We start from the raw sequence: 15,316 nt of genomic DNA, 5'->3' as shown, positions 1-15,316 counted from the left end.
AAATGTTAGCATGCTAAGATGGTGAAAATGGTAAACACCATACCCGCTAAACTTACTAACATTGGGATTGTGAGCATGTTAGCATGCTGACATTAGCATTAAACTCAAAGCACCACAATGCTAAGTAGGCTAAAACCTCACGAAGCTACTAGCATGGCAGTAGAGACTCAGTGTTGTTAATGGACAACATCATTTTGTACAACAATAACATTATATGATCATATTACAAGATAACATAGAGTTATTTGAAAATATATAGGAAACACTGTATAATATAGTCCAAAACAACACAAATGTTTTAAAATGGTTTCTCCATCTAGTCTGCACTTCTCAGTAAAGCCAAATGCCACAGAGCAAAGTCTTAAGTTGAGAAAAGAAGCTCTTTCTTTGTGTCTGAGCTTCTGATCTTATGTCAACAAGGCATTAAGCTGGCATTTCCAATATTTGCGAGGTACAAAAGGTCTATGGAGAGGAGGTGTTAGATGTACCGTAAAAGCAGAGCTACGTATTTTTCAACCAAAGCTGATGTAAGTTTGTGATTTCAAGGAGAGAGGAAATGCACTTAATGTATTCTTTTTTCCATTAATAAACAAAGAGAGCTCTGGAGGGAAGCATTAAGGTGAGTGTTTTTGCTAATATCCATTTTGAATTACTGTAAAGTCCCACTTTAAGAAATGCCTGTGCTTGTAAAGGAAAACCTCCATTATAATTCCAATTAAGGAACACAAAGGGAGTTAGGAGTGCTGCATAATTTGTGTCCATCAAGTTTTGAAATGCTTCAAAGCCTTCTCATTTATTCTTTGTCTGTGGAATGAGTCTGTGATGCCAAATCCTATATCATAACATTTCAGGGAGAGGAATTTGAAATGACTTGTCAACACTGGGCACATGGACAGGTTTTTACAATTATAATGGAACGGACGGGAAAATAATGAATACTATTTGAGCAAACTAATTTGGACTTGCTTGTAACTATTACTCAATCTGATATATTAGGCTTTTCAAATCACATTGGTTCACGTGTTTCTATCTGAGGGAGGAAAATGTTGAATTTATCAAGCATTCATAAAATATAAATGCCTGAATAATCGCCAGCACCTTCGCTCACACAAGAATGAAGAAAACTGAATAACTGTTCATGAAAGATGCTGTGTACTCTCTTGTTACCCAAAAACTCTAATTAACATTTTATTTGCAGAAGAGTTTTAACCTTTTAGACAGGCCTACAGTAAATATTAACAATCTAAATGTAAGTGATTTGAAAAGGCTGCATGTTTTAAGTATAGTGGCTTTTAAGGGAAAAAGCATGAATTAACAGTACTTCTGGTTTTCTGAAAATACAATTTATCTTTTCATAATAGTTGCTATTTCCCTAAAAAGGTAATGTGATGCACAGCTTTCACTTATCACAATATAAATTATAAACTGAACTAAAATGCTACTTTACATTTAATTCGTATTGCTAAATATGGCTGACAAACAAGAAATAATTGAAAAATCTGATGTATACCTCTTAAAGAGAAGCTGGCTCATGTCGGTCTGAAAGGCTGCCAATAAAATGGAATTCGCAGAGCTTGGTCAAAAAGGAATGGAGCTGAAATCTCTTTGATATCAGGCCTTGCCAGACGTACATATTTCACTTTCAGTCCTTTGATAATGTCAAATCAAAGCAAGGTCTTGCCTTATAAGAAACAACTTCTGGGGAATACCGGCAGCATTCATTGTGGTTTACTTTCTTAGAGACAAACAGAGTCAGACTGTAGCGGTGTGAGGGACACACCTGGAGCAAGCTTCTGGGTTGCTAGATTTTCCTCATCGGTCACCCTGTTTAAGACGGGGTGAAATGAATATTAATACTCTGTCTTACTCTTAAATTAAATCCTGTAATTCCAGGTTATGTTGGGAAATCTATAATGAAACTTTACTGTATATTAATAGCAGGAAATACCAGGATTGTCAGTGACTTATTGTTTCCTTAACTAGACATTACTATACGGTTGAGGCCTAGAGAGAAGTAATTGCTGCAGCATATGAATAGCCTGGAGTGAGTATTTTATGAAGAGAAACACATTTTCCTCAAAGTAAATGTGAGTAAACCTGACAAAGCGGCAATGCAAAACACGCCATTTGCTCTGAATGCTTTTTCTTGTACCATGAAATTTTAAAAAGATAAACAACTGAAACATGTTGCTCTAAAAGTGATTAGGTGTGCGGTAAACCTACCATTTGTATAGACATCGTTTTCCTGCTGACTGCCAGCACCTCTAAGTGCCATACAGCTGTGCACAGGACACAACGCTGCACTACACACACACACACAAAATTCTGAGGACTTTAGGACTTTGCTGCTTGGATTAAAATGTCTCTGTGCCACTCCGAGAGTATCTATGTCATATTTCATTCACCTAATAGCATGGCAGTGGATAGAGAGACCTACACAACCACCCGATTGCATTGCTTTCACTATTCAATCTGCGCTCCTCGTATGAGAAACCGCCCTTTCAATGATTGCTAACCTAGTCAAAATATCAAGCGTGAACAAACGGCGACGAGAGGGAGAATCAACAGAGGAGAATCAATCTGTGGGGAAAGCTGGAGGATTACTTCCCCCTTAAGCTGGTTAAGATCAATGTGTACATATATCGTCTGTGTGTGTGTGTGTGAGGAGACTGTTTCTATTATTCAAGACTCAATGCAGCTCTTGGACAAGCCTGACAGGGGCTGTGGACCCTTATGTCAACATTTACTTTGTGCTGAATCGTGATATGTGTTTGAGGCGTGTTTCAGGGAGTGTATTTTCTTTAGAGGTCGCTCAGGTGTTGAGGTACAAAAGATGTCGGCAGATTGCAGTTGATTCTCTATAAAAAAAAATGATGAACAACGATGAAACACACTTGGGCGGTGCTTCATAAAAGGAGGCACTTTTTTTTTGAGAAAACCCTGACTTGAGAGAGCCAAACAAACTGATTCAGGTTTAAGCCGTTCAACATACATCTAATCAGTCAAATTAAACCCTGGTTTAAATAGTTAAGACGACTGCACTTTAATGACTTTAAAATGTAGGCCTACGACTTCATGTACAGAATACAGAGACGGTAATGAAAGAGCCAATTGTGATAATTAAGACTACAGAGCTGCAAATATTCAGCATTCATTAATATACAGTAACAAGGCTGAGAGCCTAAAGCCATGCTAGCGGCTCTGTAAAGCTGTACAAAGAGCTAAATGCTAATGTCAGCATACTGACATGCTCACAATGACAATGCTAATATGTTGATTCGGGATATGCATTCAATTCAATTTTCTAAGTCGATCGTCGGGAAAATTAACGATCGACTATCAATCATTCATATTTTTATATTAAAGGTCCCATGGCATGAAAATTTCACTTTATGAGGTTTTTAAACATTAATATGAGTTCCCCCAGCCTGTCTATGGTCCCCCAGTGGCTAGAAATGGCGATAGGTGTAAACCGAGCCCTGGGTATCCTGCTCTAACCTGACTCCGCCAGATGGATTGCTTCGCATTTGCTCGGCATATCCATCTGGGAACTTTCCGTTGGAGAACTTTTGGGAAGGGGCGGAAATACTGGTTAGCTGATTGGATGAACCATCTGTCTATCACCTATGTTGGTGATAGACGGGCCAAATCAACCAATCAGATCCACGAAGCGTAGGAAAATACAACCACAAGCCCGCCCCTGCTGCTGCAGGCAAAGCATAGCTCGTTAGCTCAGCATGCAAACATGTCGGTAAAGGATATTTGCCGTTTGTGTAACGAGAATTTAGGAATAAAAGGCACAATTTCAGGTTCACGGACCATATTCCAAAAGAAGGATCCAAGAGAAAAAAAGCATTAGCGAGCGGCTACCGCTGTCTGAAAATACTGGTTAGCTGATTGGATAAACCATCTGTCTATCACCACCTAACCCACCTCAAAACCAACGCTGATTGGCCCGGTCGTTTGGCTAACGGCTCCAAATTTTCTCTGCCTCAAGATGCCAGACTGATCTGCGAGTGGAAAACTGGAGCTCGCGAGATCAGGACGGTCTCACGAGGCTAATCCTGCTCTGCCTTTGAGAAAATGAAAGCTCAGATGGGCCGTTTTGGAATCTGCTTGTTATGAGGTTATGAGGTTATGAGGTCATAACAAGCAAGGTTACCTCCCCTTTCTCTGCTTTGCCCGCCCAGAGAATTTGGCCAACCCATGAGAGAGAGACATCATGGCTTTCAAACGAGAAAAGTGGCAGTTGGTCAAGGCCACACCCCCACCCTCCACCTTGCCCCTCCCACTCTCCTCCTCAATAGCTTCAGACACAGAAATGGCACATACTAAGGAAAGCTCATTGTGGGACTGGCTCTAGTGGCTGTAGTTCTGCACCAAGGCTGAATTTCGGGAAAGAGACTTCAGATACAGTATTAGGGGACCACTAGGGTCTATGTAAAAGCATCCAAAGAGCACCACGTCATAGGACCTTTAAAATTCATTATTTATTTAACTTTTTATAAATTAAAAATGCAATGAATACAAAAATACAGTGTGTTTTTCCTCGATGAGATCTTAATTACAAGAACAACAACTTGTGGCAGTTAAACTGGAGGATATAGATTATAGATATAGGCGCTGCGGTGCTCTGATGCAGCAGAACCTGCAGCAGAACCTGCAGCTGCGAGCCGGCGTTCTTAAACAGTTCCAAAATAATAAATAAAAAGAATCATGTTAAATAATGACTTAACCAAAAACATAATAATAGTTAGATCTGACAGGTTTTGTCAAAATGTAACTCAAAACTATCCAAGGCACGGACAAAGCCTAATAAAAAAATAACCAGTAGGCTAACTCACATACAACTTTGTTGAGAAAGATAAGCATGTTGACATGACTGGTGTGAGACGCGACCGCTACCTGGTGACCGTCAGTCCAGCCGCCGAAAACAGCCGCGTTGCCGGGATGCACAGGTCGCCTACCTCCGCGCTAACTTGGCCAGCCCGGGGAAATTTATTCCGTTCTTCGTAGTGAGTTTCTACCGGTCTGGTGATGGTACGTCGTGACGAAATGTAATATGCTGGTTCCAGTATCCATCTCAATGAACTTGCAGGTCTCTTGGGTAATTTTCTCTGCTCGTTGTGCCTCGCAGCTCCTCCGTGCTAACGCCGAGTTTATGCTAGGTTGAGACTGAGAGCAGGGTGACTGGGTGCACCGCGGCCGCAAACGACATTAACCAGGGTCGGGTGCACTTTGTTTAGTGGTCGGCTAGCTACATCATTTGAGTCGTGGCCGTGTTGTACTATACACGGCATCTCAGTGTGTTTTTTTTTTTTTTTTATCAAAATAGACCCACGCCACACTTCGTCGTGTCCTCTTCATGATTACTTTTGAAATCGAAACGGAAACTCGCAGCCAGGAAACTGAGTATGGAGTCAAATATTGCCCCCAGGTGGTAAAGTGTTTAATTGCCGCCACACTGTGAAATTCATTTCATTGCTTCAAGACTCACACATTACGCAACGCAACCAGCATTAGTTAAATCAATAACAAATTAACGTGATCGACGAAATTCTAAATAATCAATTATCGTTTGTCGACTAATCATGCCCATCTCTAATGTTGATGTTTGGCAGGTATTTTGTTTATCACGTTTACCATCTTAGTTTAGCATGTTAGCATGGTAGCATTTGTACAGCTTAGTCTAATGGGAATGGCATTAGTATTTGGTCAAATACCAAAGTACTGGACAGTTACTGGACCTGATGATGGTGATGAAGGAAAAGCAACGGGATCAACCAACGTATTTCTTTTTTTTTTACTTTTTTTTTCTTAAACATTCTGAGGTGATCATGAACGTTGGTACCAAATTTCATTGCAATCCATTCAATCTCATTACACGAAATACTGTAACCCTTTGTTGTGTGGACTGTCAACAAAATAGCAGATGCACCTAGGTCTCAGGTCCTAGCTCAAGAAAACAAAGTGGTTCATAAAATAAAAAATAAAATCGATTTGAACATTTCTCTGGCAGCTCTGTACACTACTGCACATCACTGTTGTGGAAAAATGCAGCCTCAGAAACTCAAAGATATGCACACCATCCACAGAGAGGTGGGGGAGAAAAAAAAGCTTAATATTGTAAGTTGGTTTTCTACTCTAGGGTGCTCAACACCTCTAACATTTTGCAAACCCTGGTGTATGTACCTCGAACTGAGTGATGATCCCGTAGGTATGCGCTGGTTCTCTCCACTTCAGGATGATCTTCTCCTCATAGGCACTGCCCAGAATGGACTCCAGAGGAACAGCTCCTGGCACTGTGGGGAATTATCACAGACACATTTTTCAAAACCGGTGGCAGAGTGGGATTTTTCAAGGTAGAAATAAGTGTACAAAAAGCATTCCCAGTTCCATGGATACGTATTTATGGATCCTCCCCTCCTATTTTCTGTGCATTTTTGTCAAGTTAAAATGATATCTATAAAAGTTGGATGAAAGCATTTTTCTACTTTGTAGCTTTAGTCTTTTCTGTTACGTTTTACCGAGCCCAGCACCTCGTGCATATACAATCAAAAAAGCTCTTCAAGGACTTGCAGTTCACAAATGGCCATGAGCCAAAGTCAAACACATCTTAATAGAAATTCGTGAGATTATTTGAAGTCATTGTCAAAAAAACACTCCCCTGACAAACAAAACTAAACTCGTTTCCAACAAGTTTTGCAAACATGAACTAGTAAAACCCTAAAACACGTTTCCAACAGATGAAAATGTTTCCAACAACAGATATCTTGACAAGCAAACAAAGATGAACTAGTACTAGTACAGAAGAGCTTTCATCTTTGAAGGAGGTGAAACAACCATGCGACACAGAAGCTTGCTGTTTGACTCGTGTTCTGCTTAAAAATATTTAGAGAAGCCTAAACTTGTTCTTGGTGCAAGCGGTTTATGATCAGGTGAGAATTATCCACCCATTCTAAAGATCAAAATGTCACTTTTATAATAAAGATGATTTTTTTTCAGCTATTGGAGAACAGACATGCAGGCAGGTAAAAATAAATATATTTATTATGTATAAATACAATATTAAATAGTCAGTTAATAGTTAAATATTGCAGTTTCAATTTAGTGTTTGAATGTTGGGTTGGATGGTTGCATTTCACTTTTTTACTCTCTCCATCCTTTAAAAAGGTATCTTATCTAGGATCAGTTTAGCTAAATGTTGCGTCATTCTTCTCAGACCTGATCACACTTACCATCCTCATCAGTCTGAACCTCCAGCTCTGTGCTCTCCTTGACCCCCTCTGGATTGCGTAGGACCAGCTTGACGCTGAGGTTGGTGAAGGGTGTCAAGTTGTGGATGGTGTGCTGAGGATCGCGGCTCTGGGTGTCATAACACACCTCCTCGCGGGTCTCCTCTTTGCTGGCCACCCTGGACCGGTATTGGACGGTCAGGTTGTAGCTGTAGCAGCGGGTCACATTGTAGCCCAGAGGCTCCCAGCGCACTGTCACCTGTTTGGATTGGATGTCCACCACTTCTAGCCTTTGTGGGCCGTGCATGGGCTCTGGCGGGGTGGACAGAAAGAGAGAGGAGTGTGAGCATACATCAAGATAATCAATTAGGCCATATGAAATGGCGGGTAGTGCAAGACAGTTTCAATAAAATCAAGGAAATTACTGAGGTCTATGCAAGGGCACAGAGAAGGCCCTGTTCCTTTATGTCAAAGAAAATCTACTACCAGATTTTTTATAACACTTGAGTCCCCGTCAATACTTTTTTTTTCATATTGAAATACTATTTCTTCTGTTTGGAATTCATATTCCCAGAAAATATTTTTTAATTTATTTTTTTAAAAACCTATCTGCCTGAGCCACTGAGCATTGCCACACCGTTGCTAACTCGGTCTCACAGCAGCTGAACACACCAAGACACTGCAGGTCTGTTGGTGGGTAACCCTCAGCAGGAGGTGTATCATCCCTTCAGAGCGTGCCGTTGCTCTGCTTCTTCTGCCTTTTCCTCACTCTTTTTCCATCTCTCCCAGTGGCAGTCAGCTATTAGCACCACACTGATACAGAGTCAGCCAGCCTGCCAATGCAGGCAGGACACAACCCCCACTGCCATCCTATCACCTTTAATCATATATACTCTGTGTCTCCTTGCCTTTTCTCTTCTTTCTCAATTTTCTCATCTCTCTTTCTGTCCTATCTCCTCTCCCTCCTCTTTTCTCTCCATTCCTCTTCTCTATTTCCTCTCTTTTTTGGTGGCTCCCTCATTTCTATTTCCCGCTCTCCCTTTCTCCCCATCTCTTCTCTCTCCCTTTCTCCCCATCTCTCTCTCGCTCTCCCTCGCTCTCCCTCGCTCTCTCTCTCCTACGGGAGGAAAGCAGCCCAAGCACAAGGTAATGGGATCAATTTCCATTCCAGGTTAAATTCGCAGTCCATTTCTCTGGAACTTAACACTTTACCACCTATTAGGAAGAGCCAGGGCTCAATTTCCCCGTTCCCCAGGAGACACAGTCAAGCAATTCAGAGGCAGCCACAGCAGCCATGTTTAACATTCTGGAGGTGCATGGGGGGAGACTGGACTCCAGCATGCTGTTCATTTCTACAGGCTGAACAAAAGGACATGCCAAACAAGCAAGAACCTACGAACAACACAGTTGGTATCCTTTGAATGTTATTCCCACTTATTTTATTTTTACTCTACGCCCAGTGAATACCTATAGAAAGATAATCTAGTCTGACCAAACAAGTTTAATGAAGAATCCTTTTAAAATGTATAATGAATGATTAACAATGACATTAAGTTTTGTGTGGCGCTACAGAAAAGCTACAAGACAAATGAATGCTTATCAGGAAATGAAGTCATGACATGTGACATGACAAAAGCTGTGAGTGGATATTGCAAGCACACAAAACAGTGAGTTAAAATAAAGGCGCCTGCTTGAAAGATGTAACCCTTTCAAAATTTCACAAGGAGAAACAAATGGATGTGAGCTCTCCTGCACTTTAATAGAGCAGATGAAATAGCATTAGAAGGGCCAGAAAGAAGGAGAGGTGTTGACAGATGGGGAAAGGGATATCAATGCGCAGCATACAGTGGAAGAAGAATAGACAAAGGGCTACAAATGAAAAAGTACGTCAGGAAAATGGAAAAAATGTCTTTCCAAAAGGAAAACAAAAGGCAATAAGCTTCTCTTTAAGAAGGATTTGTCATTATAGGGCTACACAAAGTGCAACAAACCACTACATTCTTTGACATAACATGTGTATAGCTTTTATAACATTTTAAACAAGAGCTGAAGGCATTTTTACTGGCTGAGAGGTGTTGTGCATTCTAGCTTCCATACAGTAGGAGTGCTTAATATTCTCTGAGAAACCATACTGCAATGCTGTGGTGGACTTCTTTTAATGTGTATTATCTTTAATAAAGGGTATCCTAGCAGTACTGACCTCCAATAAAATCTAAAAGAGATGTTAATCTTTGGAGGAGACTGGTATGTAAGACATCTACCTTCAAAGGGATCAGCAGTAGAGTCAAATATTAAGTAGCAAACTACAGTAGGGGGATTAATATAACAATTCACGATTGAAGTGAATCTGGCGCTTTAAACAAATGTAGTCACACAAAAAAAAGAGATTCTAACACAGAACTGGGATGAATTGGCAAAGGAAAACAGGCCTGTTCAAATAGGTTGCCATGTTGGGAAAGCCATCCAGAAAATAGAAGTTTAAGCCCCTTTATTTGCGGAACTATCTTTTGGCCGCACTCCGTAGGCAACTGTTACACTAAAAGCACAGAGAATTGCAGGGTGGCCAGGCACAAAAAACAAATTAAACCAGATGCTCTCAAAGTGACAAATGCACCAAACTGTGAATCTCAAGCAGATGTGCACGAGCGGGTGGGAGGAAGTCTCATTTCTGAACCTTTCAAGGAGAATGTCACACTTTCATCTTCGTGGAACATCATAATGTCCACTGCAGCCTAATTCTGGCCAATGGAGGGATACCAACAAGAATGGAAATTACATAAAATATAATTGTGGAGAGAAATAGCCCATGCCACATAAAGAAGAGGAAAATAATGTTATTAATATATCCATTTAAATTTGGCTTTTTGACACATGGTGAGAACAATAGACATATATTCTAGCATGTACACCAACAGTAAGAGTGAAGGTACATAAAGGAATATTGGCCATTTAGTAAACAGCTCTTATGACTATGCTATAGCCTCTCCCTGGAGTTTTGTTGAGAAAAGGCTAATTGTTTGTTACCCCATTGGCTCCCCGTAGTGCAAATGCCAGCTGTCTGACGGAGGCAGTAAAATGCGAGGATCTGTGGCAGACGCCCAATCACAACTTGTGCCCCATGACTCAGAATGACATCATCTGTTTTCATGAACAACAAGGTGACTTGTCCATTTCAGAGCCTGGTCATGGTTGACTTTGAAAAAAAGAGGGAAGAGAAAAAGAAATGAGCGGGTCGCGCTGAATGGCGGATATCTTTTATAAATCCTTTCGTGCATAGATGGAGGCTAGACAGCCATTTTCAATAGACCCATAAATGACAGCTGATGAAATGAGCCTATTACCCCAGTCTACTGTGACAGCTAGTTTAGTTTTGTTGACCGAGCAGTAAGAGGCTCAGTATCAAAACAAGCACAAATCACAACAAGGAATAACAGGGCTATCTCTTGATATCCTTGCCATTTTTTTTTTTTTTTTACAATTCTCACAAGCTATCACACACAGAGGGGGTGAAAATACTGAAAATATGACTCTAATATCTCTCCAGTATGGCAGATATTTCTAGTGGAATAGAGTTATAATAATGGCTATAAAAGCATCCCTTGAAGCAGGAAATTACTGAGGTCTATCTTATGCCAGGGCACACAGAATGAGTTCCAGTGAGAGCCAGATTGGTATTCCAAGCGGTGGACAAATTATCACCTGCCCCACACTCGCAATGTAATTGAATAATTTGAATTTGACATTTACATAGAACTATTAGTGATTTTTTGTCATTACAGTGTGACATTTAAATAATGTTTTAGAAATTATCAGCACATTATTGCCTCTTGTTAATTTGAACGGGCCCTGCATACAAGCTACTGTAGCTGAAGTGATAACATGATTTCCCCAAACATGAAAGAAAAACAACAACCACATGTTGCAGCCGTCTGTCCTAGAGGGGGCTTCAAATGGTGCACTTAGCCCCAGGGTAGAGCGAGACATTAGTCCTGGATGAAAGAAAACAAATTGGGCGTGTCCGGACCACAGCCACTTTACTGTAAGACAAGTGTGTGGTGTGCGTGTGTGCGTGCGTGCGTGCGTATGTGTGTGTGTGTGTGTGTGTGTGTGTGTGTGTGTGTGTGTGTGTGAGAGACAATGTGTGTTGTCTAGCATGTTCAGGGTCTTATGCGAGTAATGTGAGTGTCCATACGCGTGCACAGCAGCGCAGATCCAGTTCCTTAGAATCTAACTGGCTATATGTACAAAAGAATGATTTACTTATCAGATCTCCCTCAGGCCTCGCAGCGTACGAGTCATTCAGAAAGCCAGGATCTTTATCAGATCCACATTGATTAAGAGCAGAAAAGCCTGGTGCTGGCATACACTTCCATCTCCCTGCTCAGCACACTGAACTGGGAGGGGGGGAAAGAAAAAACTACTTGGGCAATGATTAGAAACCACAGTCAAGCCAATGCGACTCCTGAGCCTGGGTGCTATTTTATCAGGATGAAACGGCGCTCCGGTTGAGGAGGAAGAGGAGGGAGCTTTGCTGTTGGGAGATAAAAAAAAAAAAAAAAGCCTCGACTTTCACAGGATGACATGTCGACTGTCGGATTCCTTGCTGGAGAATAGCAGCCGGGGCTCGTCACACGCAGGTTTCTTCGTTGTAGACAGTACCAAAACAACATGACAACTGTGAAGATTAAATTCTGGTCGGAGGGCTGTTTTCATGTAAACTGTTCCATTCTAGGCAATGAGGCCTGGTATTGCCGTCACTTATCTCTCCATTGCTGTGTGTTATTCACTCTGTTCTGTTGGAGCTGGGTGGGCTGGAAAGCAAGCACATTTGTTTGCCTCTTTCCATTACATCTCAGCGATAGCACTGAGGCCATTGAGGTAATGACATGGGTTTTACACTTAGGAAATCATTTTCATATCCTCGCAGAAGCGAGCCGTAATGATAGCTTTTGATAACCGACAATCAAAGCTCCATCACCCTCCTAGAGTGCTCCTCTATGCAATCCTCTGGAGGAAGAGGAAAAGAGGAGGGAGGGGGTTAAGAGGGAGAGATGGAAGGAGTCAATGTGTGGGTAGATGGGTGGGTGGGTGGATTAGAGAAAGAAAGCCAAGACACAGGGGGGGTGGGGGAGAGAAGTGCCAAGGTTATTGTTCATCAAATGCAACAAAAGTCAAACCAGGCCTTGGGGTTGACGAGTGTACACGTTATAATTGATAGCACTTTAAAAGGCACTGTACATGGACCTCTTGTGTTCTAACATCACCCTCTACACCCATTACAAAGTCAGAGACAAATGCCGATATGCTCAGGACACACACACACAGACACTTTACCCATACACCTTGGAGGCGTGGATAATCACAAGGATTTATTGAATGGTGGTGGTCGCTCCTCACTCTATCAAGTCCTTCTTTATAGGCCTCATGATGAATGAGACTGCCATGATGGGTGAGGATGAGGGGCGGAGGAGCCTACAACGTGCCATATCGAATTGAAACCACAGAATGAGCCCCGGCGCTGGGCCGGGCTGGGCTGCCACCTTGTCTGATGAACCCCCCGAAGCTGTAGGGGTAGAGATGAATGGGTGAACGCCTTCCTTCTCACACTCGCACTGACTAGAAAGGGAGAGCAAAAGCAAGAGAGGGAAAGTAAAAAAGACCTTACCAGCACAGGAGGATGATGCATGACAAGTCAAACCAAGTCAGTGCTCGTCTTCGTTCATGATCGACTATCCGACTGTATGCTGCCACAAAACTGCCAACGAGCTCAACTGTATAATTACAGTAAATATGCTTCGATCCCAATGGTAATTATTGCTTTTTTTTTTTTAAATTGGATGATTGGGAGACAAGATCTTAAGGTGTGTGTGTGTGTATATATATATATATATTCATGCACAATATAACATTAAATCATCTTAAGTTTAATTACTTTAAAACTACATCTGTATATGTATACATGTTTTCTTCGGTCAACATAAAAAAAAGTAATAAAAAAAAGGGTCTTAACGGGTTCCTGTAGGTTTATACCGCAGATTGCAGCAGTATATGTACGTTGCAGTATACGTACGATGCCTGTGTTATACTGATTTATGACACTAGGAAGAAGGTGCATTTTTTATGTAGAATGCGCCAATCTGGTGCTAGGGGTTTAAACCCACAAAAAGTAGTAGATACTATGCCACCAACATCATGAGTCCATCCACTAGAGTGCCTGGTAATCTATATATGTATATATACACTGTATATTTGCATGGAATCAGTAATTTCATGAATTAATAATGGTTACTTACTCCCATCATGTTTTGCAACATACTGGGCAGCGCAGTAGTTTAAAGCCCACTAAAGCTAAAAGGGGTTCTACTGTTTATCCATAGTGACGGCAGCATTTAGTGGGATGGAGATGAAGTAAGTGCTGTGCTGCAGAGCACAACAGTGAAGCACTTGAGGTGATAATACTATTGCTAAAGACTTTTCTACAAGAAACAAATAACCTCTTTTCGCTTTGCTTCAAATACCAAGTCATAAAAAGTTGCACTTGTTGATTGCAGTCTCGAGAAATTGGATTTAAAAAAAACGGAAATGGAATAAATAACGGTATAAAATGTCAGTGGGTAGTCTTTTCGATCACTGACCATTTAGAAGGATTAAAAGAACAAACCTAGAAGGTCTGGCTCAGGGTCAAAAGGTGAGTCCACCAACCGGATGAAAACAAATGGACAGCCAGTTGATGGGAAGAGCAGAGGCAGCATAGGTGGAACTGGTTAAATCAATCTTTCCTTTCGTTTCCACCAATATGCTGTGCGGTGATTGGGGTCAGAGTGACAGGCAGGAATGACCCCCTCCTTCCATATGCCCACACACCCATCTCTACTGTCAGACCAGGCATTGTCTTTTGCGTTTAGGTTCCTGGGGAAAATGCCTGTGGTTAGGGCTTACACACAGGAACAACACAAGCCCTCATTTACAGACAGGGACGCAATCTCTACAGGAGCAGTGGGAGGTTACCAAGGTGATTCTTCAACTTCAACACTCCCCAGATGGCCCGTGTGGCATTGCCATTTGTTGCCAAAAACCTGCATGTGTCGCACTCAACTCAGGGTGTTACCCACAGTGTAAATCAAAGTGAAGCGCTTGACTTTGTGAAATGATTGCTGCATTTTCTCAGCCACCTACTTAGAAGATATATTGGATCTAAGATCTAGCTATCTAGGTGGGGGAATACAGGATATAAATCGCAGCCTTCCTGACATTCCTGTCCTTTAGTTGAGGAGGAGACGCACAAATGTTCTTGAGTTAGAGTTATACAACCAGACTGAATGAGTGCTTCCTACATCTATAATTCAGCAAAAGGATGGAGAAAATCTGTGACAAAAATTACAGCAGATAGATCATGAATAATTAAACACCAGGAATAGAAACATTTAAAGACCTTGAGAAGCATTTCAGTTCAAATTTAAAAAAAGCAGAAAAGAAGGATTTTGCCAAGCCTGACTAAACTACAGCTATTTATCATACCCTTGAGGCTTAAGAGTTGAGGATGCAAACAACCTCGATGATAATTGTTTGCGAGAAGCTGAAGACACAGCTCTAGAGTAAGAAGAGAATAAGTTTACCTGGATGTCACCAGAGTATCGTTTGTGCACATCTGTTCTCAGAGTCTCAATTCATTCGTGTTTTGGGAATAGATCGAGTGATGGATATGAGGGAAATAATAATGAAAAAACTATAAATGCAGCGTAGCTCTCACTCTTTGTCTCTCTCCTTTCCAACAGCAGTTGTTTGAAGCTGTGTCCTTGAGAAGAATGCAATTTGCCTTTTGCAGAGCCAATATCATAGAACACAATTCACCATTCTACTTCCAACTGTCTATAATAAAAATAATTTTATTGTTGTCCTCCTATAACCTTCCTGCACATCCCTACAAACTCAATCTACCCTGTTTTCTTTGACCGACAAAAGAACACAAATTCAATGGGCCTCAAACCAAGGCTTTTCATTCGCCTTGCAACAGACAATATATAAACCCTATAAGTCACATGACTGCCAGCTATTGTTGGTGACAAACCCCATCAATGTTA

The 15,316-nt window shown here is 41.3% G+C and overlaps 1 protein-coding gene across 8 annotated transcripts in view; it reads right to left on the bottom strand.

The window, feature by feature from the left end:
- Nucleotides 1-15,316, bottom strand: part of LOC114564867 (receptor-type tyrosine-protein phosphatase mu) — a 165,208-nt gene that overhangs the window by 77,844 nt on the left and 72,048 nt on the right. For all 8 annotated transcript variants that reach the window (XR_003693855.1, XM_028592482.1, XM_028592486.1 and 5 more), the window contains exons 8-9: nt 7,239-7,547; nt 6,193-6,302 (exon numbers count right to left, since the gene is read on the bottom strand). Coding sequence is in view for 7 of the 8 variants with exons in the window: in XM_028592482.1 (XP_028448283.1) it covers nt 6,193-6,302; nt 7,239-7,547 (419 nt within the window). In the remaining variant the exon portion in view is untranslated. The remainder of the gene's footprint in view (nt 1-6,192; nt 6,303-7,238; nt 7,548-15,316) is intronic.

The sequence above is a fragment of the Perca flavescens genome, chromosome 12 (genome assembly GCF_004354835.1).
Source record: "Perca flavescens isolate YP-PL-M2 chromosome 12, PFLA_1.0, whole genome shotgun sequence".
Taxonomy (NCBI): Eukaryota; Metazoa; Chordata; class Actinopteri; order Perciformes; family Percidae; genus Perca; species Perca flavescens.
The sequence above is the reverse complement of the archived record's forward strand: the minus strand, read 5'-3'. Positions and strand labels throughout refer to the sequence as shown.